Here is a 25683-nt window from a genome sequence, read left to right as displayed (position 1 = left end):
TTTTTACATATTCTAATCATCACAATCTTAATCATAAGACCTACAGGTACAATAGTTTTTAGTTTTCTTGTCAAATTTTAAGTTATGGCGACTTAAAAGTTTCTATAATAATTTTAAGTGTCATTAACTACTTAATTTACCCAAAAAACTTTTTTTGCTATAAAATGACAAGAAGAGTTAAGTATTATAATGCAGTCATTAATGTTTGAAGCTTTAAAAGTATTCAACTTCGTGTTTTGTATAACAATTTAATAAACTTTGCTTAGAACTACAACTAGTTTCTTTTATTATAAGTAGAATGGCACCGAGACCTCGTCCGATTGGAAAGGCATCTGCCAAGGGTAAGTTTTTTTATTCGTATACTTGTTTATATTCTAAAATATACGTGATATTTAGGTGAATGTAAACCCGGTGAAGATCCTTTGTTATTTTTGGAGCCGACTGCCGAAGAAAAGCTTGCTTTTGCAAACCTAAAATTTGATTCAAAGAAAAGTTTTTGGGCTCCTGATAAAAAAAATGGTGGATTTTGCCGTGCAACTTTATCGAAAACTGAACTTGACAAGAAAGGAAGAGTTGAATTAGAATGTGACGGAGGAGAGGTATAAATAAATGTAGATTTTAAGAACTTGAGAATCAAGTTTTTAGCGAAAAAATTCTTACCTGACTAAAACTTTAAGTTTTTTTAAAAAATAGTTATAGTACGTCAAACTTTTTTTTAATTACATGTTTACTTCTAAAATAATGAGTAGTTTATCTAATTGCTTTAATTTTATCTTATCTTACGTGCCATAGTTTTTAGCTGATTTTTTATGTCACTTAAGTTGTTTAAAACTATAAAAACTTCTAATGATTTGTACTTAGAAACCTGTTTAAAATTAAAAACTATAAAGTTTTTAATGAAACAAGATGAGATCTACTAAGTAAGGAAAACTTTTTTTTTTCAAAAATTAAAAATAATTAATGTTATTTGCAGAGTAAAAGTAATTACTTTATTTTCTATTCACAAATTACTTACACTTTAAGAAGTGTATTAGTATTTTTAGTTTTTATGTTTTACTGTTTAAATTAAAATACTTCAATAAACTTTTATGAATACTGTTAAATAGATAGCAAAAGTAGTGAAGGAAGACCTTCAACAAATTAATCCTCCTAAGTTTGAACAAGCATCTGACATGGCAAACATGACTTTCCTGAACGAAGCTAGTGTTTTGAACAATCTTGCAACTCGCTACAAATCTATGCGTATTTATGTAAGTTTTAACCTCTGAATATTGATAATGTATGAATAAGATGTACAAGTAGAATTTAATAATGTTTAGACTTACTCTGGTCTTTTCTGCATTTGTGTAAATCCCTACAAATGGCTGCCTGTTTACGGTTCTATAGTTGTTGACATGTATCGCGGAAAAAAACGATCTGAAATGCCTCCTCACTTGTTTTCAATAGCTGATAACGCTTACCATGATATGTTGACTGACCGTGAAAATCAATCTATTTTGATTACGTTAGTATGCATAAAATTGATAAGGATGTTTTTTTTTTAATTATTGTTTTCACAGTGGTGAATCTGGAGCTGGAAAAACTGAAAACACCAAAAAAGTAATTTCTTATTTTGCAAATGTTGCTGCAAATAATATGGCTAAAAAAGACCCAAACAAAGCTAATTTAGAAGATCAGATTGTTCAAACAAATCCAGTACTTGAAGCATGGGGTAATGCAAAAACTATTCGTAATAACAACTCATCTCGTTTTGTTAGTCAAACATGCTTTTTTGAATATATATTTGTAAATTTACTGATACACGTTTTACTTTATAGGGTAAATTTATTCGAATTCACTTTGGTACTAGTGGAAAACTCTCTGGAGGTGATATAGAAGTTTATTTGCTTGAAAAATCTCGTATTGTTTATCAGTTGAAAGCTGAGCGTAACTATCATATCTTCTACCAAGTAAAAAAAAAACTGTTTTGCTTTTGTGGTAATTAGAAGCTAATAGTTTATATTTTAGTTAATGTCAAGCGGCCGTCCAGATTTTGTTGAAAGTCTGCAGCTTACAACAAACCCAAAAGATTACTTTTGGGTAAGTCAAGGTGTTGTAAAAGTTGATGGAATGGATGATAAAGAAGAATTCGATCTAACGGATGTAAGTTACATCATAGAAAAAACAACTTAAATACTGCATAGTAGAAACTGTTTAAAAGCTTTTAAAATTTGTAGTGTAGACTAATTATAAGTATTACATATTTTTACTCTAAATTAAAACACTTATTTTATCAAAGCAATGAAGTGAAAAAAGATCTTGACAATTTTTTTTTGTTTATTTTATAAGTAAATAAAACTAAGAACGTTGTTCTTTAGTATTTTCTTTAACATTTCCTATATATCAAACTACTTAGGTCTACAAAATTAAGAACTATTTTTTTTTGTTGACTTATAACACATCACTTAACAGCATATTTAAAAGAAACGATACTTTGTAAAGTATTTTTGTAGTACACTGTATAAAACATAACTAGTTCGATATTTTTTAAATTTCAAACTACCTTTGAAAAAAATGAACAGGGTACTCGATTAACAAAATAAGTTTAATTATATAGCTTAAACATAACAATTTTAAATAAAAAAAGGAAGCTTTTGAAGTTCTTGGATTTGATCCTGAAGACAAAATGGGAGCATTTAGAATTACAGCTGGTGTTTGTAATTTTGGTAGCATGACTTACAAACAAAAACCACGTGATGAACAAGCTGAAGTTGAATCTGTTGATGGTAATAATGTTTATTTTAAGATTTTAAACTAATAAACAATTTATCACTACTAATTACAGTTGCTGATATCGTTAGCTACTTGTTTGGTGTCAGTTCACCAGAATTTTGTAAAAGTATTACTCGTCCTCGAGTCAAAGTCGGAAATGAGTTTGTAAATAAAGGTCAAAATATGGAACAGGTATAGTTTAAACTGTTTAATACTAAGTTTAAAATATGTACATTACACAACTTATATAAATACAGTGCTACAACTCAACTGGTGCTTTAGCAAAAGCAACTTACAAAAACTTGTTTAACTGGATTGTAATGAAATTAAACGTTACTTTGGAAACTAATTTACCAAGAAACTACTTTGTTGGTGTGTTAGACATTGCTGGATTTGAAATTTTCGAGGTAAAACTTAATAAACTAAAATAATAATAAGTCATTTTAACGAAATTTATTTTGTAGTTTAATACTTTTGAACAACTGTGCATTAATTTCACAAATGAAAAATTACAACAATTCTTTAACCACCACATGTTTGTGCTTGAACAAGAAGAATACAAACGTGAAGGAATTGAATGGACCTTCATTGATTTTGGCATGGATTTAGCGGATTGTATTGAGCTTTTAGAAAAGGTAGTTTTTCAACAATTGTACGGATTTTTCTCTAAATCACTAAGCCAACAGATTTTTTAACTTTACAGCCAATGGGAGTTTTTTCAATTTTAGAAGAGGAATCTATTGTGCCAAAAGCAACCGATGATACTTTTAGAGATAAACTTTACTCTACTCATCAGAAAAAGTCTCCAGCATTCTCTAAACCAAAAGTTATCAAAAAAGGAGGAGCTGATTTTTTGGTCGCTCACTATGCAGGAGAAGTTTGTATAACAGATAACAATTTTTATGCTTAATAGTATGATAAAACATTCAAAATTTTAGGTCGGTTATAACGTTGACGGTTGGTTATTTAAAAACAAAGATCCATTGAATCAATCTGTACTTGAACTATTCAGGAAGTCGAGTAATGTTTTAATGCCTCAACTTTTCCCAGTGCCAAAAGAAGGTATAAATGTATTTTTTAAGTAATAATAATTTTGAAAATATAAAATGTACTAGCTTATTTTAAAAACTAATTAAAATTATAAATACTATTTATAATTTTAGTACATGGAAAGAAAAAAGGTAAAGGAGGTGGTTTCCAAACTGTTTCTGCTCTATACAGAGTAAGTAGTATCTAAACTTATATAGTTTTTTTATATTGATATTAAACAACACCTTTCAATTTAGGAACAATTAAATAAACTGATGACAAACTTGAGAAACACTAAACCTCATTTTGTTCGTTGTATTATTCCAAACGAAAAGAAAAAACCTGGTGAAGTTGATGCAGGTATATAAATTTTAAACTAAAACTTAGTATAACTTATTTTGTATGCATCATCAAGAAATCTACATTTTCATACAAAAACAGATTTAGTCATCGCTCAACTTAGATGTAACGGTGTGCTTGAAGGTATTCGTATTTGCCGTAAGGGTTTCCCTAACAGACTTCAATACCCTGAGTTCAAACAACGTTACCAAATTCTTGCCGCTAAAAAAGTTGCGAAAATTGTTGACAGTAAGAAAGCTACAGAAACCATTGTGACAACAATTGAGCTAGACTTAAACCTTTACCGAATTGGACATACTAAGGTTTTAGTTTTAAACTTTATTTACTTTTTTTTTTCTTTTATTAATAGGAATATGTTCTACCATAGTTACCAAAACTTAAAAATTTAAATAAATGTATATTTTAATATATAATATAAGTAAAGAAAATGACTTAATAAAATCTAGAAAATATTGTCAACTTTATCTAACTTCTACAAAAACATATAAACACACTGTTACAGATATTTTTCAAAGCTGGAGTTTTAGCTGATCTTGAAGATCAACGTGATGATTTGCTAGCTGTAATTATAACAAAACTGCAAGCTAAAGCACGCGGTTTGTTGATGAGAATCGAGTTCAAAAAAATGGTTGCAAGAAAGTTAGCTGATACTTATAAAGTTATATATTCTTGTATATAACTCGTTTACTCTTATTATGTTTTTTTTTCAGTCTTGCAGCTAAATGTATCCAACGTAACATTAGAAAATTTGTACAATTTCGTGATTGGCACTGGTGGAAACTTTACACTAGAGTCAAACCTCTTCTGAATACCGTCAAAGCTGAGGACGAGCTTAAAGCTAAAGACATTCAAATACTTGAAGTTGCTGAAAAGTTTGCAAAAGAAGAAAAGTTGCGAAAAGATTACGAAACAAAATGTGTTAGCTTGCTCTCTGAGAAGAACAACTTAAGTATACAATTACAAGCTGTAAGTTTTAAAACTTTCATTATTTCATAAGTTCATAATTATATATAAAAAAACATTGTAAACTACGGTGGTTTATTTACTCATTTAGGAACAAGAAAACCTTGCTGATGCAGAAGAACGTAATGAGCAATTAGTAAAAGTTAAACAGTCCTTGGAAACTGAAGTTGCTGAAATGACTGAACGTCTTGATGAAGAAAGCACTACCAACGAAAAATTAACTGCAAATAAAAAGAAACTTGAAAAACAAAACGAAGAGCTGTCACAAGATCTTGAAAGTGCTGAAGGCAACATTAAGCGATTAGAGAAGGAAAAAAGTGTAAGTTAATTTTAATATAGTACTTAAGTAATTGAATAAACAGTAATTTACAAAACTCTCAAAACAGGATCTTGAATCTAAAGTTCGAGGTCTTTCGTCTGATTTAGACTCTCGTGATGGAAAAATTGCAACTTTACTTAAAGAAAAAAAACATATTGAACAAGTACAGCAACAAACTCTTGAAGATCTTCAAGCAATGGAAGATAAGGCTAACCATCTTGGAAAACTTAAGTTAAAGCTTGAGACACAAATTGAAGACGTACGTATAGTTTTTTTACTACTAATAGTAACAATAAATATTAAAAAGCTGCTTTTTAGACTGAGGATGCATTAGAGCAAGAAAGAAAAGTACGTAGTGAATTGGAAAAAGCAAAGAGAAAGCTTGAAGCTGATATGCGTGCTGCTACTGACAATATTGCTGACCTCCAGAGGGACAAAACTCAATTAGAGGAAAGTATAAGAAAGTCAGTATTGATTATAGTATCTATTGTTATTGATTGTAAAATCAGCAAATTTTAGTAAAAATAGTGATTTTTTTTCATGTTCTTAAGAAACATACGATTAGTTCAAAGGTCTTAAAGCTGATTAAAATCAGTGCATACTAATAACTGCAAAAAATATCTGTTCAACCCAAGATGTAATTCAGTGCGCTTCTTATATTGAACAACGTGACTTTTTGCTTTACTTTTCATTACAAACCCCTGAAAATTTGAGGCGAATTTCAAAAGATTAATTCCCTAGAACATCTAGTGTAAATTTCATATTTGTCGACAATTATGCTGGAGACTATTTAATTACCAACCCCAGAATATCTAGTGCAAGTTTCAAAATTTTTGGTTTACCGAATAACACTTACATGCTCGCGGGTCGCGGCTTGCCGACTCCGCATTAAGTTCATGTAGTTAATAAAATAAAGAGTTTAATGTGTAAAAAAATTGTCAATAAACTAACAACAAAATGAACTACCAGGCAGTGGCGACGCGTAATACTTTTGTCAGGGGTGCGTAAATTTTACAAGAAGTTAAAAAACCTTTTAACTTTATATTTTTAGAAGTAATTTAGTATAATAAAAATATTAAAATTGCAACAAATCATTTGTAAACAAATTTATTTTAAAACTAATATTTTTAACAGTTTTATATTACTATAATGACTAATTTTCTCTTATGCTCCACCCCACGCGATTTCACTGCTACCAGGGCTAAATTCATCATTAAAATTTAAATGTATCGCTTTGAAAAACTAAGTATAAAAACTAAACTTAACAATTATTTTCTGTGCACCCTAAAAGTTTCGTGCCCACCGTGAAGACCGTTGGATTAGTTTATAAATGTCCATTAAAATAAACAATGTGTTTATTAGTTTTATAGGTTTTTTTAATTTACTTTGGTAAACTTTTGATAGACTTATATATTTTTGTAAACTACATACTATTTTTTTGTTAATAAGGTTGACCAGTAAATTATTATAAATATTAATAAAATGGTAAATTATGATTTCAGGAAAGATTTTGAAATCAATACACTACAAGGAAAGCTTGAAGATGAACAAAACCAAGTCTACCAACTCTCAAGAAAAGTTAAAGAATTACAAGCTCGAGTAGAAGATTTAGAAAGTGAGCTTGAAAATGAAAGGAACGCTCGTGCAAAAGCTGAACGTGCTCGAAGCGACCTTACTCGTGAATTGGATCAGTTGACAGAACAACTTGAAGAAGCTGGTGGAGCTACTGCAGCACAAGTAAATAGATTTAAAAGTTTTTTAGTTTTACTTTTAGATTCTAATACTTCCGATGTAAAATAGGTGGAACTCATTAAGAGACGTGAGGCAGATTTGGCTAAAGTAAGACGTGACTATGAGGAATCTATTATTCAACATGAAGCTGATGTTACCTCGTTAAAGAAACGTCAAAATGATGCTGTCACTGAACTTGTTGAGCAAGTTGAAAATTTAAGTCGTGTTAAGACTAAAGTTGAAAAAGAAAGGTCTCAGTTACAAATGGAACTTCTCGATGTCAGCTCTCAGTTACAAGAAATAACAAAAATTAAAATTCGTTCTGAAGCAAATGTAAGAGTTTTGGAAGAGCAATATTCAGACTCCCGAATTAAGATTGAAGAAAACTCTCGTCTTATTAATGAATTAACAATATCCAAAAACAAACTTCAGAGCGAAACTGCAGAAAATATGCAATTACTCGAAGAAGCTGAAAACAAGGTATATTATAAACTAGTTTACTGATATCATATATTTAAAATGTTTTATTTTAGGTCAATGCTCTCTCACGTGCTAAATCTAACATGACATCACTAATTGAAGACCTTAAACGTCAATTAGAAGAAGAGTCGAAAAATAAGCAATCTTTGACACACGCTCTCCAAGCTGCTCGCCACGATCTTGACTTGCTTCGTGAGCAGGTTGAAGAGGAACAAGAAGGAAAAGCTGAATTGCAGAGAGCTTTGTCGAAAGCAAATGCTGAAATAACATCCTGGAGAACAAAGTATGAGTCTGATGCCATTCAGCGTATGGAAGAACTCGAAGAAGCCAAGTTAGATATTTTCAAGTCAAGCATGTAGACGCATTCATTATTTCTCATGTTTTACAGAAAGAAGCTTGCTGTTCGCCTCCAAGAAGCTGAAGAACAAACTGAAAATGCTTTGGCTAAATGTGCTAGCCTTGAAAAGACAAAAGTACGATTAACCAATGAGCTTGAAGATTTTAACGTTGATTTAGAAAGAGTTAGTTTCTTTTTTATTTGTAGTTAAAACATTTCTAAATAAAAACAAACGTTAATAAACTTACTAGGCCAATACTACTATTAACGCTCTCGACAAGAAGCAAAGAAATTTTGATAAGGAAATTGCAACATGGAAACAACGGGTTGAGGAGATCCAGTCAGAACTTGATGAGTCTCAACGCGAATCACGTAACTATCAAACTGAAGTTTACAAGTTACGTACATCATATGAAGAAAGCATTGAACAACTAGATATAGTAAAACGTGAAAACAAAAATTTGGCAGGTTTGTTACATCAAACTTTAAACACTGTCTTCTTATTATAAGCTAAAAACCATTATTAACAGATGAGATAAGCGATCTTACCGACCAGCTCTCAACTGGAGGTAAATCTCTTCATGAAATGAGCAAATCCAAAAAGAAGGCTGAGCTTGAAGCTGAAGAATTGAGAGCTGCTCTTGAAGAAGCGGAAGGTGCACTTGAGCTTGAAGAAGTATGTAATTTTTTTAGTTTTATTTAAATAAAAGTATTCTTTGGTTTATAAAAAAACATTCAATAACAGAGCCGTGTTCTTCGTTTGCAACTTGAGCTAACTCAAGTTAAAGCTGATATTGATCGAAAACTTCAAGAAAAAGACGAAGAGTTTGAATCAACAAGGTAAAAATTGTTTACTTTTTTAATATAACTTAGTAATGGGTTTTACAATAACTTAAACAACAGAAAAAATTACTCTCGATCAGTAGAATCCATGCAAACATCCCTTGATATTGAAATTAAAGCACGATCAGATGCAGTTAGATCAAAGAAGAAGTTTGAATCTCAACTCAATGATGTTGAACTTCAGCTGGATCATAGTAACAAAAATTTGGCTGAATCTAACAAAATAGTCAAAAAATTACAAGGCACTATAAAAGTAAGAATTAGCACACTTTAATTATTTAAGTCATTTACTAAACACACTTATTTGTGTAGGACATGCAAGACCAAATGGATGAGGACCAAAGAAACTATGAAGAAATGCGTGAACAATATGGTATTCAAGAAAGAAAATTGACAATTGTTATGACAGAACTTGACGAGACAAGAAGCGCATTAGAGTCAAACGAACGTGCACGAAAACAAGCTGAAAATGAACTTCTTGAGCTTACTGATCGTGTTAATAACTTGTCTGCTCAAAACTCAGCTCTTTCAAGTGCTCGTAGAAAGCTTGAGACGGAAAATGAACAAATGAGAGCTGAACTTGATGAAGCTCTTGCTGAAGCTAAGGGTGCTGATGAACGTGCTAAGAAGGCAGTTGCTGATGTAAGCACATACTATACGTATTTCAATTTATATGTAATCAAAACAATATTTTACTTCAACATTAAAACAGGCTGGACGAATGGCAGAAGAACTGCGTCAAGAACAACAGCATCTAGTATCTATAGAGCGTATTAAAAAGACTTTGGAAGCGCAAATCCATGAACTCACAATTAAGCTTGAAGAAGCTGAAGCATACGCACTTAAAGGGGGTAGAAAAGCACTTGCAGCGGTGCAAGCTCGCATGAAGGACATCGAAGGTGAACTTGACGGAGAACAGCGTCGTCACGCTGAAACTCTAAAGAATTATAGAAAAATGGATCGTCGTCTGAAGGAGTTAACCTTCCAAGTTTGTTTTTTGAAATTTAAACAAAACATTTATTTTTATTAACTTATACTTATTCATAAAACAATGTTTTACTCTATGAATCAATAAGATTAATTATATCCTCAGTTACAACAAAATTCTTAGTTTAATAAAATAGTAAATATTATTTTTTAGTAAGAACGTTTCAAAAGATACTAGAGTTAATAGAAGAAGTAAAACATTATTTTTAAATTAACTCATGAACTAATAAACATTTCTTTTTATTGGATTTAAGTTAAGAACTTCGTTTAATAATCTTGAAAAAAATGAATGTTTACTTCAATTTACATGTTTGATTAGGCCGATGAAGATCGTAAAAACCAGACAAGAATGCAAGAACTAGTTGAAAAACTGCAAATGAAGCTAAAGCAATACAAAAAGATGGCTGAAGATGCAGTAAGTTCTTTTCTAAGTTTTAGTAATAAAAAGAAAGTATCTAAAACAGATAGGGTAATAATATTGAGAATAAGAGTAGTAATAAAAATAAATTAAATAAATATTAAAGGAAGAACAAGCTAATCAGAATTTAGCAAAGTTCAGAAAAGCAACACATGATCTAGAGGAAGCGGAAGAAAGAGCTGAAATGAGCGAGTCGACTCTTAATAAAGTGAGGTCGAAATCTCGCTACACAGTAAGTTAATTCTTAATACAAAATATATTGTTTTTTATTGTTTGGTATATTGTTAAAAAAACTATCAATTTTTTTAAAGCTTACTGATAAGAGCGAATCATCTTCAAGTGGATTTTCGATGTCACTTTCAAGAAAGGTTGTTCAATCTTCAGGCAAAAGCTCTTAGCCAAAAGAAAACTAGCTCCGATTTTTGTTGACTGATATTGGTTAGTTTTAGACTGTTTTAATAACAGGATATTTTATACAATACTCTATAGCTTTAGTTTACTTATACAAAGTTTAAAAGTACTTTTTTCAGCTCCCGACTTACGATTAAGCAAACTGACTTTGTAAACGTTGAATCAATTTACAAAACTTCACCCTAGAAGATAGCTTTCATTCACAGTTTAAAAACCGTTACTTTTTAATTGTTTGAGGAGAGATCTTCTTTCTTTTTGAGCGCTTAAAGAAAATTTATGTTGGAAAGATTTGAATTGTACTCTAGTTGTTAAACACATACATATTCGATTGATAACTATTACCTCTGTATGTAACTGTTCAATGTTTCAATGTTTACATTTATTTATTTTATGTTAATAAACCTTTGCACTAAAATGTATTTCTATTCATTTGTTTCGAGAAAGTAATAAGTAAATAATTAGTCGTATACAAATAAATATACTTAATGTATTTTTTAATCAGTTACAACACTTTAAATTTTATGTTTAAGCGTATAAACCTTTAGTTTTAAATTTGTATAAATAAGTTAAACTATAAATGAACATTTTCTGTAAAACTTGAAGTCGTTTTACTAGCTTTGGCTTTCAAAAATGTTTTACATGCAAAGAAAAAGTTATTTAAAAAAGTTTAAATTAAATGTTTATTTAAAAATCTAATAAAGCTAACTTTGACAAATACATTTTATAGTTGTAGGGTACATTATTAAAATTTAGTGCTATAGTCCTCGAAACTTTATAAACAATGCTGAGAAAAACTTATTTAAAATATAAGACCAACACACTTACGTAAATTTCAAGTTTATTGTTTGAACATCAATCTTTCTTAGAAGTTTCTGAATATATTTGAATTTGTAACTTATACATAAGTTAATGTTATAATTAGTTAATTAAAAACGATAAAATAATCAACGCTCAAATATTTCGGTCAAAGGATTTATTGTATAGAAAGACCTTTCGGTCATCAAGCTACACACTAAGTTTTTAATTTATGTTTTTTGTGTTATAAAACAAACTAAGACTTAAAACTCTATATTATGATCATAAAACGGACCATAAGGAGCTTTCGGATCGACTTTTTTCAAAAGTTATTCTTAAGCTTTTTCTAACAATCCCTTTGCCTATGATTTACTTTAGATGCAGGCAACGTTTTTAATCGGCAGGCCGGATCTGAAAAAATTTAGCCCTTGGCGGGCTGGAACATTTCGAATTAGTTATCTACCGGATCCAGTATTTGAATCCGACCGGATAATGCCTTTTTAGATCCGGATCCTAATTTGAAAATACTACTTAGATCCGACCAGATTCTAATTTTAAATTTAGATCTGGATCCGGTCGGATACTATATTTATGGATCCGAATAATCACAATTTCGAATTTAACTAACTCAAAAAAAATTCTCAAGCATGACATTTTAAGTGTTTATGAAGTATTCAGAATTCTATATCTATTACATCCCTGGACAGAATTAATACTTATTTTATAATTACAAGAATTTTTTTACTAAAAACTACTCGAGCTTAACAGTTAACATAAAAAAAATTATTAAGTATTTGAAATTATATATTTTAGGCGGGAACAGGTCACTTTTGCACGGTGTCATTTTCGCACGCAGGGTCACTTTTGCAAAAGTTGACAATTTTGCACGGCGACTCTTTTGCACGAGCGTCACTTTAGCACTAGGAGACAAGGGGACACTTTTGCACGGCGACTCTTTTGCAAACAGAGTTACTTGTGCACGGCGTCACTTTTGCATGTCCACATTTGCAACATTTTTGTATAACAATATTTTTGCACGACGTCACATTTTTACAGTGATATTTTTGCACAGAGACATTTTGGCACGATGAATTTTTTGTACGAAACATCTATTTTACATGCAGGCCGATTAAATGTTTTTTAGCTAGTACCAAATCTGTAACATAAAAAAAAATGAAAACTAAACTTTTATAACAGACTTATATCGAAGACATAATATCAAATATTTAAAATATTAAACAGTAAAAATTAATGTGAGAAATCAAAAATAATTAAAAGAAAAAAAATATTTTCAAAAGAATTGAGTTTATTTAGAAACTAAGATGAAAAAAATACAAAAAATGTGATATAAAAAGTTCTAGTTTATTTTGAATATTACTTATTAATTAACAACAATGCCTTTTTCATATTTTTCTTACTAATACAAGTTTATTGTCCATATGGTGGATCTAGGCCACTTAAACTTATTAAAGAATAAAAAAAATAAAAAAAAAGTTTATTTATTAAAACAAAGATAAAAACTAATTTATTATAAAATTTATAGATTAACATAAAATGCAAAATTTTTAACCACAAACTTTTATTTATTTACGCTTTGATGTAGAACGATCAACATCAAATATTTAAATGCATTGACTAACAACAAAAAAAAAACCTAACGCCCCAAGGACATTAACATTAGAATGGCCAGATAAACAATCATTAAACACATTGAAAAAGGACTCATCATTAATAGAGTAAAGGTCCTGCTAATAAAATTGAACTGACACCATGCAAAAAATTTCGACGTGTAAAAATGTTGCCGTGCAAAAGAGTTGCCGTGCAAAAGTGTCCCCTCGTTGTAAAGTGACGCTTGTGCAAAAGTGTTCTCGTGCAAAAGTGTCCCCTCTTTAAAAAGTTTCACCTCGTTTAAAAGTGACACCCACCAATTTTTGGCACCTTTGGCTGGAGTATATTAAATTTAATAGAACAAATTTTGTGATATTGATCTTGGTGGGCCGGATTCCATTAAACTTAAGAAAAGTCAGGGGCCGGTCATTTTCAATCCGCGGGCCGGATCCGACTCACTTCCTTCTACATATCAAAATATCATTTTTATCTATGTCAGTTAGACAACACTAGAATTTAAAAATACAAAACAGTAATAAAAATTTAAAGACTATTTTTTTCTTCTTTAACAAACATCAACCCGATATACCAATCATGACTATCAGAATTTGGTTCTGCACATTTGTTAAACTGATTTTTTCTTCATTTATTTATATTGCTTTGCCAAGAAATAATAATTACAACTGAAAATGAACAATTTCACAATTTGACAAATATAACATAACACATTTCATTTTTTCCTTAAACTAATTTGAGATCTTTCGTAGTAAGTCTTATCAAAAATTGCATCTTACTAGATTAAACTGAATTAAAATTTTAATAAGATTATACTGTAGTTTTGAGTTTTGAAATATAAAATAAAGTAATAATCGATTGTAAAAGTAACTAATTGTAAAAGTAAGAACTTTGCTGTACTAATAAAACTCGTTAGATTAAAATCAAACTAAAATAAACCAGCGATAAAAATGAAAATATAACTAAACTTTGAAAATTTTTTACGAGAAACAAGATAAGCTTCATTGAATGTTATATGTGTACACAAAATTTAGATTTATTTTTTTAACTGAAACATGGTTAAATTCAAATGTTATTGATTCAAATTTTTGTCCTCAAGGGTATAATATAATCCGTAATGACAGAATAGGCAGGGGAGGAGGCGTTGCTGTTATATTTAAAAACTTTTTAAAATTAGTTGAAGTAAAAACTAATTTTGTTTCATCTGATGGTTTTGAATTTTTATGTTTTGATTTGATTGTTAAAGGACTCAAATTGAGATTTTTATGTGTCTACATCCCTCCAAGTTCCTCTAAATCTCTAGCTGTTGTTTCAAACATGATCGACTTAATCAGAAACCTTATTCAAAAACAGTCTCCTTTTTACATTTTAGGTGACTTTAATTTGCCAAATATAGACTGGAATATCCCAAGCACAACCTACAATGACTGTCACAAATGTTTTATTAAATTTTGTTCAGACAATCTCCTTACACAACTTTTTGACTCACCTACCCATAAGAACGGTAATATCCTCGATTTACTGCTTTGTAATTATATGGCATTAGATAGAGTTAAGTTTCATTTGGTTGATTCACCTTTAACAAATATAAATGATCACAATGTTATTTTGTTTGGGATAAGTGTTCACAAAAGTAAAAAACCATCTCCTAAATCACTCTATCCAGATTTTCGTAGAGCAAATTTTGAGAATATTAATGAACTTTTTTAAGAAATAAATTGGAAAGTTCTTTTTAACAACTCAAAAGATCTACAAATGTTTTATGATAAATTTATCAAAACAATAAACTATTCAATCGAACAATTTGTGCCTTTAATTAAACAAGACAGAAAAATGAAAACATATCCTTCTGATATAAAAAAGCTGTAAAGAGAAAAATTAAAACTCTACAAACAATGTAAGTTAGAAAAGCAGATGATACAAAAATACAAAACTGTATCAGAAAAAATATGAAAAAGCAGTGAAAGTGTTCAACATAGAACATGAAAAACGTTTTTGCCGAAACACAAACTCAAAAAAATTCTACAGCTATGTAAAATCAAAGCTCAAGTTAACACCTTCTTTACCTGTATTAATTAATGAAAATAGTTTTCAAATAATATCAGAACTTGATAAAGCCTCTTTTTTTAACAGGTCCTTTCAAAAGGTATTGTAACGCCTCTGGCTTTAAATTAAATTCAGCAAAAGAGTTTTCTCTAATTAGGGGTTTTTTTGTATTAATTTGTTAACTTTCTAAATTGCCGCCTTAGATTTGGATTATTAGATTTGTAAAAGCTCAAGCTGAACTTCCTATGTGCTAAATTGTGAGTATTGTAATTAATCTCTTGTTTTTTAATTCTGTCTCTTAAATTGAAATTTCTAATAAAGTTAAATTGAAGTTAATTTTACTGTGATTTTGCATAAATTTAAATAACTAAACTTTGGGGTTAATAGATCATTATATTGAAATTATCTGTAAATTGGTTATATAAAATTGAATAAATAAGCTTTGTTGTGGATAATTAATTAAGAAGCAAGCTGCTTTTGGTGCTCTTAATAATCTCTGAAATTTACAAATCAAATTTAATTAATTTAAATATCTAAATATCTAAATATCTAAAATATCTAAATATCTAAAATATCTAAATTTAATTAAATAACTAGTGGGCCACACCTAACTCTTGGTATAGCATATAAAGTAATAGATCCAAGCACACCAAAAAGGATAGTATGTTCTCTAAAGAGAACATACATCACACTTTAGACAAGGTCAACAACCCCGAAACTCGCTGTAGCCAGCGAAACATTGACAGAGGAATCAACAAAAGGGGTGTTGACCCACACTCTTCGCGCCGTAGCCAACCTGGTCCATCAGACCAACCACAAGCATCGTGCGAAAGATATGGTGACCATGACGTGGAGGAAGAGCCCCAGGCAGCAATGGGCAGTTATCAACAACCTAGAGACCAGCCTAATCCAAGTGGTCTGCCAAGACAAAGCTACCCACCCCAACAAAATTCTACACCTAGCAACTATGGGCCTCCACCAAGGGTGACAGGACCACCTAGCAACAGCTCCATTCCTCCAGCAAGAACCTCACCCTTGCCACTCCAACAGCAACTCCAACCTAACAACTTAAACATGGACTATTCCCTCCAAAACAACAGGAGACCCCCTATTCAAGTGCCACCTCAAGAACTGGGTGCCGAGGAGTTAGTACAGGGGATCAAAGATTTGAAGGAACAAATTCGACGGGCTAAACTTCTAGAGGAATTTCGAAAATTACAAGAAGAATTACATGAATTGAGAAGTCTAAATCCATCCACAAGGACAAATCACGACATCTCAACTCAGGTTAGACAGAATACATACATGGATCCTCAAATCCAGGTTCCCCACCAGGTTTCACACACCTCAAAGGCTCAAGACCTACCAAGGAGCCAGGTGATATCTCCGCCTCATGCAAAAAACGAGCTCCCAAACTCTCCGCAGTGAGAGGGAGAGTGATTGGGGCTACACTATCTCACACCATAGCTGTCCAGTTTGTAAATAAAACCGCCCCTCGACAGCAACCCCCATCTCAACCGAGACCAACCAGAAATGCCTCAAACTGCACTATAAGTCATCCAGGAAATGAAGTGTCCACACCTTCAAACAAACCAAAGATGACTTTTCATATAAAGCCAACAGCCTCACGTAGTGCAGCAGAGACACCTGATGAGAACCAAAGTTCTGAGCAACCGCAGCCAGCATCAACAGGGCCAGCGTCAACGGTCAGCGCCGCCGAAGCCAGCACCTCCACGACAAGCGCCAACGATCCGAGCTACCTTAGCCAGCACCACATCGGGCAGTCCCGACGGTCAGCGCAAACACAGCCAGCATCACCAGGGCCAGCGTCAACGGTCAGCGCCGCCGAAGCCAGCACCTCCACAACAAGCGCCAACGATCCGAGCTACCTTAGCCAGCACCACAATGGGCAGTCCCAACGGTCTGCGCAAACACAGCCAGCATCACCAGGGCCAGCGTCAACGGTCAGCGCCGCCGAAGCCAGCACCTCCACGACAAGCGCCAACGATCCGAGCTACCTTAGCCAGCACCACAATGGGCAGTCCCAACGGTCTGCGCAAACACAGCCAGCATCACTAGGACCAGCGTCAACGGTCAGCGCCACCTTAGCCAGCACCTCCACGACAAGCGCCAACGATCCGAGCCACCTTAGCCAGCACCTCCACGACAAGCGCCAACGATCCGAGCCACCGCAGCCAGAACCACAACAAAAATCTCTCGACACTACCAATCACAATAAAGACAAAAGTGTAGAAAAATGGACTTTTCAACTGAATAAATTCCCTGCACCCAAACCGAAGAACCTCCCTCAGAATCTACTATTTTTAGCGGATTCAAACACAAATGTTATCTTTTTGGTTGACAGCGGATCCGAAATTTCAATCCTGCCGAAGGAATTGACTAACGGTATAGACAAATACTTTCCTAAACAAAGTAGATACATCCAAGGGTTTGGTAACAAAACAACCCACCCCATTGGTAGCGCGGATGTCGAACTTCAATTGGGGAGTTTAGAACCAATCAACCACTCGTTCTGGGTTACTCAAGAATCACGCCACTTTGGCATTATTGGCATGGACCTGTTAAGAAAAAACGAACTAGCGATCCTACCATCTACCTCTCAACTATGCAAGATGGGGTCAAACGAATCAGCTAGACTGTTCGCACCTGCTGAGTTGCCCACCCCTATAGTCGCTTCAGTCAACCACATCAATCTGGGTGGTAAGAATACGACTCCGTTAGAAGAAAAATGCAAAAGACTATTAATGGACTTCCCTGAAATTACCAGGAAGCCAACCTACCACGCAAAGCCAAAACACAACTACGAGCTCGAGATAATATTGGATAATTACAAGCCTGCCATGGTCAAAGCCAGGAGACCTGGTGTTTTTTTGTACAAGCATAGAAAGATATTTGGTACTTTTTAGATGAATACTACTTAAGGGCTTATTCAAATAAGCAACAGTTGATTTTCACTGATTATTTTGTACAACACCTAGAAGCTGCTTGCATTTTTTATATTATTGTTAAATGACTTAACTTTAAGATTTTTTTTAATTTCAAAATTAATGGGGTTTTTGATTTTATATTTATTTGTACAACCATTAAAAATTGGTATCTTATAGACATGTATTTTTTTTTTTGTAATTATCTTAGCTAAAATAGGTACTGTGTGATATTTTATATAAAAATCTAAAATTTTCTATATTGCATTGAGTTTTGGTTGTCTCCTGTTTAGCACTGGGAAAGCTTGCCAAGCAAATTGTAAAAATCATGGCTCAGTAACTTTCACTCATCTAGTTTGGTGGGGTAAGTCGAACTGCCACACCCCAGAGACCTCAGAATGAACCATTCTAATAAGAACAAGCTGCCACTACGTACAGCAGAATTGTAGTGACGATGTCGATTCGTCTGGAAATGCATACATGGCAGCACACCTTCGGATCCCATGGGGGCAATGCCAACCCGTCTGCTGATGATGTCAAGCAGACCCTCAAATCCGTTGGCGTTGATGACGATGGTGAACAACGCCAGGTCGCCAGCGATTAATTCGCGGAGAAGGACGTCAGTGGAGCCAAACTTCCCGCCAGAGTTCCGGGAGAACCGCTACAAGAAGAGCGGCCGCAGCTGGAGCAACCAGAGAAGAGGAGGAGAAGGCGAGTAAGAAGAGGCCGAGCCTCAACCTCCAGTGTAAGAGTAAGGAACCATCATCATGAACGGTAAACATTGACTTTTAAACAAACTTTTGACTCATGATTGTAATTAGGAATTTGTAAATTTATATTCAAAAAAAGTCTTTTCTTTACAATTTCTTTAGAATTTCTTTTTTATTTTGTTAAAAAAAACATTTTTACCACACTTTAAAAGTGTCTTAAGCATTTACTACATTTAAATACTTATAGTTTTAATTCTACTTTAAAAATAGCTAGTAGAGTGTTTAAATCCAGATTTTGAATTAGCTCAAAAATGTTGTTATATGCAAGTACCTTTTAGCACATAAAGTTGATGATCATAAGTATCTCTTAAAATATTATTTCTGATTATTACATGTAAATTACAAAAAGAAAGTTATAAACTTATGTTGCATGCTTATATATCTCTAAGTTGAGTGCTTTAGTGTATAATGGTTTTCACCTGGACTATATTTAAAGTTTTTTTTTCAGTTTAACAAACGTTTAACACCTTAAAACTAATATTTATCTAAAAAAACCTAAGTTAAAATTCTAAAAATGTTTAATAAGAGGGGAAAATGTAACGCCTCTGGCTTTAAATTAAATTCAGCAAAAGAGTTTTCTCTAATTAGGGTTTTTTTTGTATTAATTTGTTAACTTTCTAAATTGCCGCCTTAGATTTGGATTATTAGATTTGTAAAAGCTCAAGCTGAACTTCCTATGTGCTAAATTGTGAGTATTGTAATTAATCTCTTATTTTTTAATTCTGTCTCTTAAATTGAAATTTCTAATAAAGTTAAATTGAAGTTAATTTTACTGTGATTTTGCATAAATTTAAATAACTAAACTTTGGGGTTAATAGATCATTATATTGAAATTATCTGTAAATTGGTTATATAAAATTGAATAAATAAGCTTTGTTGTGGATAATTAATTAAGAAGCAAGCTGCTTTTGGTGCTCTTAATAATCTCTGAAATTTACAAATCAAATTTAATTAATTTAAATATCTAAATATCTAAATATCTAAAATATCTAAATATCTAAAATATCTAAATTTAATTAAATAACTAGTGGGCCACACCTAACTCTTGGTATAGCATATAAAGTAATAGATCCAAGCACACCAAAAAGGATAGTATGTTCTCTAAAGAGAACATACATCACACTTTAGACAAGGTCAACAACCCCGAAACTCGCTGTAGCCAGCGAAACATTGACAGAGGAATCAACAAAAGGGGTGTTGACCCACACTCTTCGCGCCGTAGCCAACCTGGTCCATCAGACCAACCACAAGCATCGTGCGAAAGATAGTATTTATTAAAGATTGTGATGACAAAAATTTTAAACTTGTTAGTAAAAAGTGTTTGGAAATGAAAAACTTCTTCATAAGCAATGATGAAATAATTTAGTCGGTTAATCATTTAAAAGATAAAATAATCAGAACGCCTGAAAGCATTCCTTCATATTTTTTTAAACGTACTATTTATTCCCTAATTCTTCCAATTTCACTAATTTTTAATTGTTCACTAGCTACATCCTCTGTACCAAACCAGTGGAAAGTCTCATATGTCATACCAGTGCACAAAAAAGGTAGTAAGTACAATCCTTTAAACTACAGACCCATTTCTTTGACAAGCAGTTTTTGTAGAATTTTCGAACATATAATTTCTCTAAAAATACTTGATCATCTTTTTTTAAATAAGCTAATTTCACATAAACAGTTTGGTTTTCTACCTAATCGATCATCTAGTTATCAACTGTTGAATTGCTTACACTCATGGTTGGTTTCATTTCTAAGCAATAAGTCAACTAAAGTTATTTACACAGACATTCAAAAGGATTTTGACTCTGTATCCCATTTTAAACTAATAAAGACGTTAACTCAATACAAAATTCATAAAAGTTTAGTTAGCTGGTTCAAAGAGATGGTTGAAAACAGAACCCAAAAAGTAGTTATTGGTAAATTTTTCAGAGTCTTTACCTGTTTTCAGTGGAGTGCCTCAAGGAAGGGTTATTGGCCCACTTTTATTTATAATTTATATCAATGATATAGCTTTAGAAGTAGATGTTGATAGCAACATAAATCTCTTTGCAGACGATACAAAAATTTTTAGCCATTCTAAAACAATTCTACAAAAATCTTTGGATAAAATTTATCATTGGCTAAAAGAAAGAAAACTAGTTTTAAATCCTAGTAAATGTCAGGTTCTAAACATTCAAAAAAATACATCTAGTATCACTTCTGAATTTAGAATAAACAACATAAGGTTACCTTCAACTAAAGTGTTTAAAGATCTGGGAATTTTTATTGCTGAAAACCTAAAATGGAACTACCATATCAATAACGTTTATCAAATTGCATCAACTATTTCTTTTCAAGTTTTAAAGAGTTTTAAATCTACAGATATAAACATTCTAAAAAAAAATTATCTCGTTTACATTCGTCCTAAGTTAGAATACAACACACAAATTTTGTCTCCATACTTAAAGAAAGATATTAACCATCTTGAATCCATTCAAAGAAAATATACAAGAATAGTCTTCAACCGTTGCAACATTTCATACACATCTTATTTTGATAGACTCTCAAAACTTGGTATTAAGTCTTTAGAGTATAGAAGGGTTGAGTTTGACTTAATTACTTTTTTCAAACTAATTAATAGTGAAACTACAATTAATTTACAGTCTATTTTTGAACCTCATAAATTTACTTATTTACTGAGAGGTAACAACAGAAAATTTACATGCAGACATAATTTCAATAATAGTGTTTGGCATAATTCTTTTTTTTATCGTTCAGTTGAATTATGGAACAAGCTTCCAAACGAATTAGTTTCTTGTAAAAAAGTTGAGCATTTTTGGTTAAGGTTAAAAAAGTTTGATTTAAATAAATATTTTCTCAGCAAAATTCATAAGTAATTTTTTTTTTGTATTTCTTCATTAACCACTGGTTGTATTTGTCTAATTTGGTTTAACCTATAGCTTTATTTTATTAGCGGCGGCCTTTCCTCTGTGTATAACAAAACCTGTTCCTTAATACATAGTTAATTGGCCTATTAGTGCTTGGGGCCTTGGGTTTTTAAGTTTTGTTTATAGTCAGTGTTCTCAACATTTATCAGCTACTACAAAAGTCCAACAAACGCTGAGTTATTTGAGTATTAAAGATTTGAAAGTAAATATGAAGCAGGCTCTCCTAACAAAAGTGAAACACGTTGTTCAGATAAAAGCGGTTTTAGTTATACAAATAAAATGAAAAAAACAAGTTGTATGGATAAAAGTTAAACCAGTTACTCAAATGAAGGCTGAACCAGTTGTTCAAATAATGTGAAGCCAGTTTTTCGAATGAAAGTGAAACCAGTTTTGGAGTGAAACCATTTGTTCGGGTGAAGTTGAAGTAGGATATTGTTTTTCTCTTTTCGGAAGCACCGGAGTTATAAATTTTGTGTTATAATTTTTGTGTTTTTATGTTAATTTTAAACTTTAATTAGTTAAACTCAGTTTTTTTTTTCTTTTTTAATGTACGATTTTGGTTTATTTTTGTCTTTTTGTTGTATGTCTTTCTGTATAAGTGGCCTAGGTTTTGATGCCTGGGTCCTTCGTATGACAATAAACTTATAATAATAAACTAGTTACTATAAAATTACTTAATATAAGGATTTAAAAAGTCTAGTTTGGTATACGAACTTATTCTGCTTACATAAACTGGGTCTTAAAGATTGAATGCATAAGGATTCTAGAATATGTAGCTGAAAAGAGTTCTCTGCTCAAACTAAAACTAAAAAATTCTCTTTTATATAATTTTTTGCGCACTCATGATTGTCCAACAAATGTTGCTAAATCGCCGAGAAGTATTTTTTCGTAGGTTTCTTCGAACGACCATCAAACAAGCTTTTCAAGATTTTCGGAACATGCTGATCGATTCTTACGTGAAACATCTAAGACTTTTTTCCCATGTAGTCACTACTCACTACCTCAGTGACAACTAAATTTATAGATGATGTTACTTTTTTCTTGGGTGGGAGAAACACCTTTTTAAATTCCACTTAGAGGTCGATCAGTATACAAAATTGTTCTTAAATGAACAGAGCTGAAAACCTAGCTTATTTCTCAGAAATTTTCTTAGAAAACCTCTCAGAAATATTTCCAAGGTAAGGAAGTTTTAAGTATACTGGACACTTCTGAGGGCCAATCATTTTTAAAGCTGTTGAATTTCTTGCTCTTGTTTTACGTCATTTTATATTTTGAAAATTTCAAACTACAGTATAATCTTATTATAATTTTAATTCAGCTTGATTTAGTAAGATACAATTTTTTATAAGACTTACTACGAAAGATCTCAAATAAATTTAAGGAAAAAATTAAATGTGCTTTGTTATATTTTTTATATAAGTTATGCACCGGAAACAAGTTGTTCAAATTTCAGAATACAGGTACAGAAAATTATGAAAAAAACATTAAATATTTAAATGCATTGACTAACAACAAAAATAATTATAAACACAATTAATGTTAATTCTTTAATTCAAAAATATGACAAAACAAGAACTTATTATTTAAACTGTTTAAAAGAGAGAACATTCATCTACACAAATAATATACAATTTCTTAAAATGAACCAACTAGCTATGTTAGAAAAAGGTTGAATGTATGTGTAACAAAAAAGCGTATACATTTAAAAAGTTTGTTTAGCACAAATTTAAGGAATATGTTTATAAGGCACTTAAAAATTGTGGTTGTAAATTGAACAAAAAACATTTCAATTTTTTTTATTTTAAAGTATTAAATAATGACATGGTTATTGAACTTTGTGAAACTTTTTATTTTATTATACTAGTTCAACACTTATTATTTCACGACAATAAACAAAACTAATATCTGTTATTATCACGAAAAATTTACTTAATCAGCTAGTTAAGTTTTTTATTATGTTTCTGTATAAGTTGATGAATTGTAATATATAGTTTATGAGTGTTAAAGTCTTTATGTTTTTACAACTTTAAACATCATTTTTTACACATGTCTTAAACAGTTATCCTAAAATTGTTACAAGCTATTCTCTTTAGAACTTCATAATTTTTAAAGCATCTCCTATCTCCATAAAACAATTATGCAAATTATTGTAAATTGTCCAATATTATCTATTTAAGCTTTATTGTTTTTAAGCTGGCTAAAGTTTAAAGCTTTTTTTTTTCGACAAATTATACTTTTTTTATTTCTTATAGTCTTTTTTGTGTGGGTTTAGAGTTTAAAACATATTTTAAATATATCTTTTTTTTTATAAAAAGTGAAAAATTGGCTTGTAGTAGATATAAATAAGACTTACATACATATATTTTTTTTTTTTTCAAACATACCGCATTTTTTAGTCTTGACTCTTTAAAACCTTTTTTTTTGAATTTAAATTGTCTGTATTTAAATAGTCGTGCACCCGTCAAAACTATTTTAGTAAAAAAGTCAAATAAACTTTACAAAAATTGTAATTATATGTAAAAAAAATAAGAGAGGAATTAAATTCTGAATTAGATAAGCTTAAGATTTGCACCTACTTGATTAACATCTTATATAAAGTATCAGTTCAACAAAACAAAAATTAAAATAAAACTTAATATAGGTAAGCTATCTTTAAGTATATGTTGAAAAAATAATTATTATTTTATGTACATGATCTACTTGCAATTAAAAAGCACGTACTTATACATAGCTTCTTTATACCTTATATACTTTTAAGTTCTTATACTTTTTGTACATAACTCTATCAAATGACCTTAATAATCATAAAAGAGACACATTGTTAGTTTTAACAAATTAAGTACTTTTAAAGTTGTTGTTATTCAATTCCAACAAAATTGTTTCATTCCGATATTTTGAAAAACATTTATTAATAAAATTTTAGCAAAATAAATAGTTATTATTTTATTAACTCAATAGGTTAAAACATTTAAGCATAAAAAACTAAATAAATTTCAAACCTGTTATCTTTTAGTATCATTCGTATTTTTAAAACACTTACTGAGCTAAATTTATAGTTTAACAAGTTTAAATTAATTTTCAAATGATACGTGCTGTTTAGTTAGTTTTTATTTTAATACTTATTTAGTTGTTTAACTTTTGTAGTACACAAAATTAAATTATATTTTAATTTTTTTGTTTTTTTGTAATAAACAAAGTTTATATAATAAGTTACTTTCATTACAAAGTTTAAATAAAATTATAACTTAAATTGTTAATTTTATTGTATTAAAAACAGTACACTTTTAAATAATTAGTATCTAAAAAAACTTACAATTTTTTTTTTAAATCAGTTTCTGATACAGTTATAATACTGTTTATTTTTTCAAAAGCTTGTTTGGCGAACTAGCAACAATCAAACGTATAATATTACAATTATTTATTTATACTATTTTTACACGAAAATTTGTATTTTAGTTTATTATGAAACTAGTATTAAGCTTTTGTGCCTCTCATTAACAATTTTATTTTTTAAAGTCTAAAATAAATAAATAAACTGAATTTTCAAAAGTGTAAATTAAATTTAAGTTGAGCAACAAAAAACAATAAAAATAAGTTGCTTCAAACTTGATATACACATGAACTGCCGTACCGAGTGCTTTTTCTGTATTTTTTTCTTAAAGTAGAACAAAGTCTCTCTCAACGCTACTTTTTTTGTCAGCAGTTAACTCTGTAGAAAAAAATATACAACAGAATTCGTTGAGCGATATTTATCGAGTTTGTTTGCCTTAAAAATTTTAGAAAACTATTTGTTAATTAAGATAAAATTAATTTTAAAACTAAGTTTTTAATTTTTGTTTCCTAACAAATCAATTTTGTTAAAAAAAAATTTATTTTATTTATAAACAAAATATGTTTTACTTCTTTTGAAATTTTTTTAAAATGTATAACAATTACTTACAGTTTAGA

General features: G+C 30.7%; 1 protein-coding gene across 2 annotated transcripts; it reads left to right on the top strand.

The window, feature by feature from the left end:
- The first annotated feature begins 270 nt into the window (after positions 1 to 270).
- On the top strand, positions 271 to 11046 carry LOC145849604 (uncharacterized). Of its 2 annotated transcripts, none has more exons than XM_082954573.1 (35): positions 271 to 341; positions 397 to 599; positions 1107 to 1250; positions 1320 to 1504; positions 1560 to 1752; positions 1818 to 1949; positions 2008 to 2142; positions 2627 to 2765; positions 2825 to 2943; positions 3009 to 3158; positions 3216 to 3386; positions 3455 to 3628; positions 3690 to 3813; positions 3915 to 3973; positions 4038 to 4140; positions 4222 to 4442; positions 4643 to 4779; positions 4851 to 5106; positions 5195 to 5422; positions 5490 to 5681; positions 5741 to 5886; positions 6925 to 7159; positions 7223 to 7633; positions 7687 to 7964; positions 8022 to 8154; positions 8222 to 8438; positions 8501 to 8646; positions 8716 to 8810; positions 8874 to 9066; positions 9126 to 9455; positions 9526 to 9801; positions 10120 to 10215; positions 10325 to 10450; positions 10530 to 10656; positions 10749 to 11046. In XM_082954573.1, exons 1-34 carry the CDS (start codon positions 299 to 301, stop codon positions 10614 to 10616), a joined length of 5877 nt encoding a protein of 1958 aa, XP_082810699.1. In that variant the 5' UTR covers positions 271 to 298; the 3' UTR covers positions 10617 to 10656; positions 10749 to 11046. The 2 variants fall into 2 exon arrangements, with proteins under 2 accessions (XP_082810699.1, XP_082810700.1); XM_082954574.1 differs by having other exon boundaries at positions 10737 to 11046.
- The last annotated feature ends 14637 nt before the right edge of the window (positions 11047 to 25683 follow it).

Source organism: Thalia democratica, chromosome 2 (genome assembly GCF_965202585.1).
Source record: "Thalia democratica chromosome 2, ktThaDemo2.hap1.1, whole genome shotgun sequence".
Lineage (NCBI taxonomy): Eukaryota > Metazoa > Chordata > Thaliacea > Salpida > Salpidae > Thalia > Thalia democratica.
This window is presented reverse-complemented; position numbering and strand designations above follow the sequence as displayed.

What these genes read in the sequence shown, in the direction of transcription:
- LOC145849604 (XM_082954573.1), top strand. Translation starts at nt 299, where the DNA reads ATGGCACCGAGACCTCGTCCGATTGGAAAGGCATCTGCCAAGG. An exon ending in ACTATCATATCTTCTACCAA is followed by an intron (nt 1,950 to 2,007) that starts GTAAAAAAAAAA and finishes TTTATATTTTAG; the next exon opens with TTAATGTCAAGCGGCCGTCC. An exon ending in AAGAATTCGATCTAACGGAT is followed by an intron (nt 2,143 to 2,626) that starts GTAAGTTACATC and finishes AAATAAAAAAAG; the next exon opens with GAAGCTTTTGAAGTTCTTGG.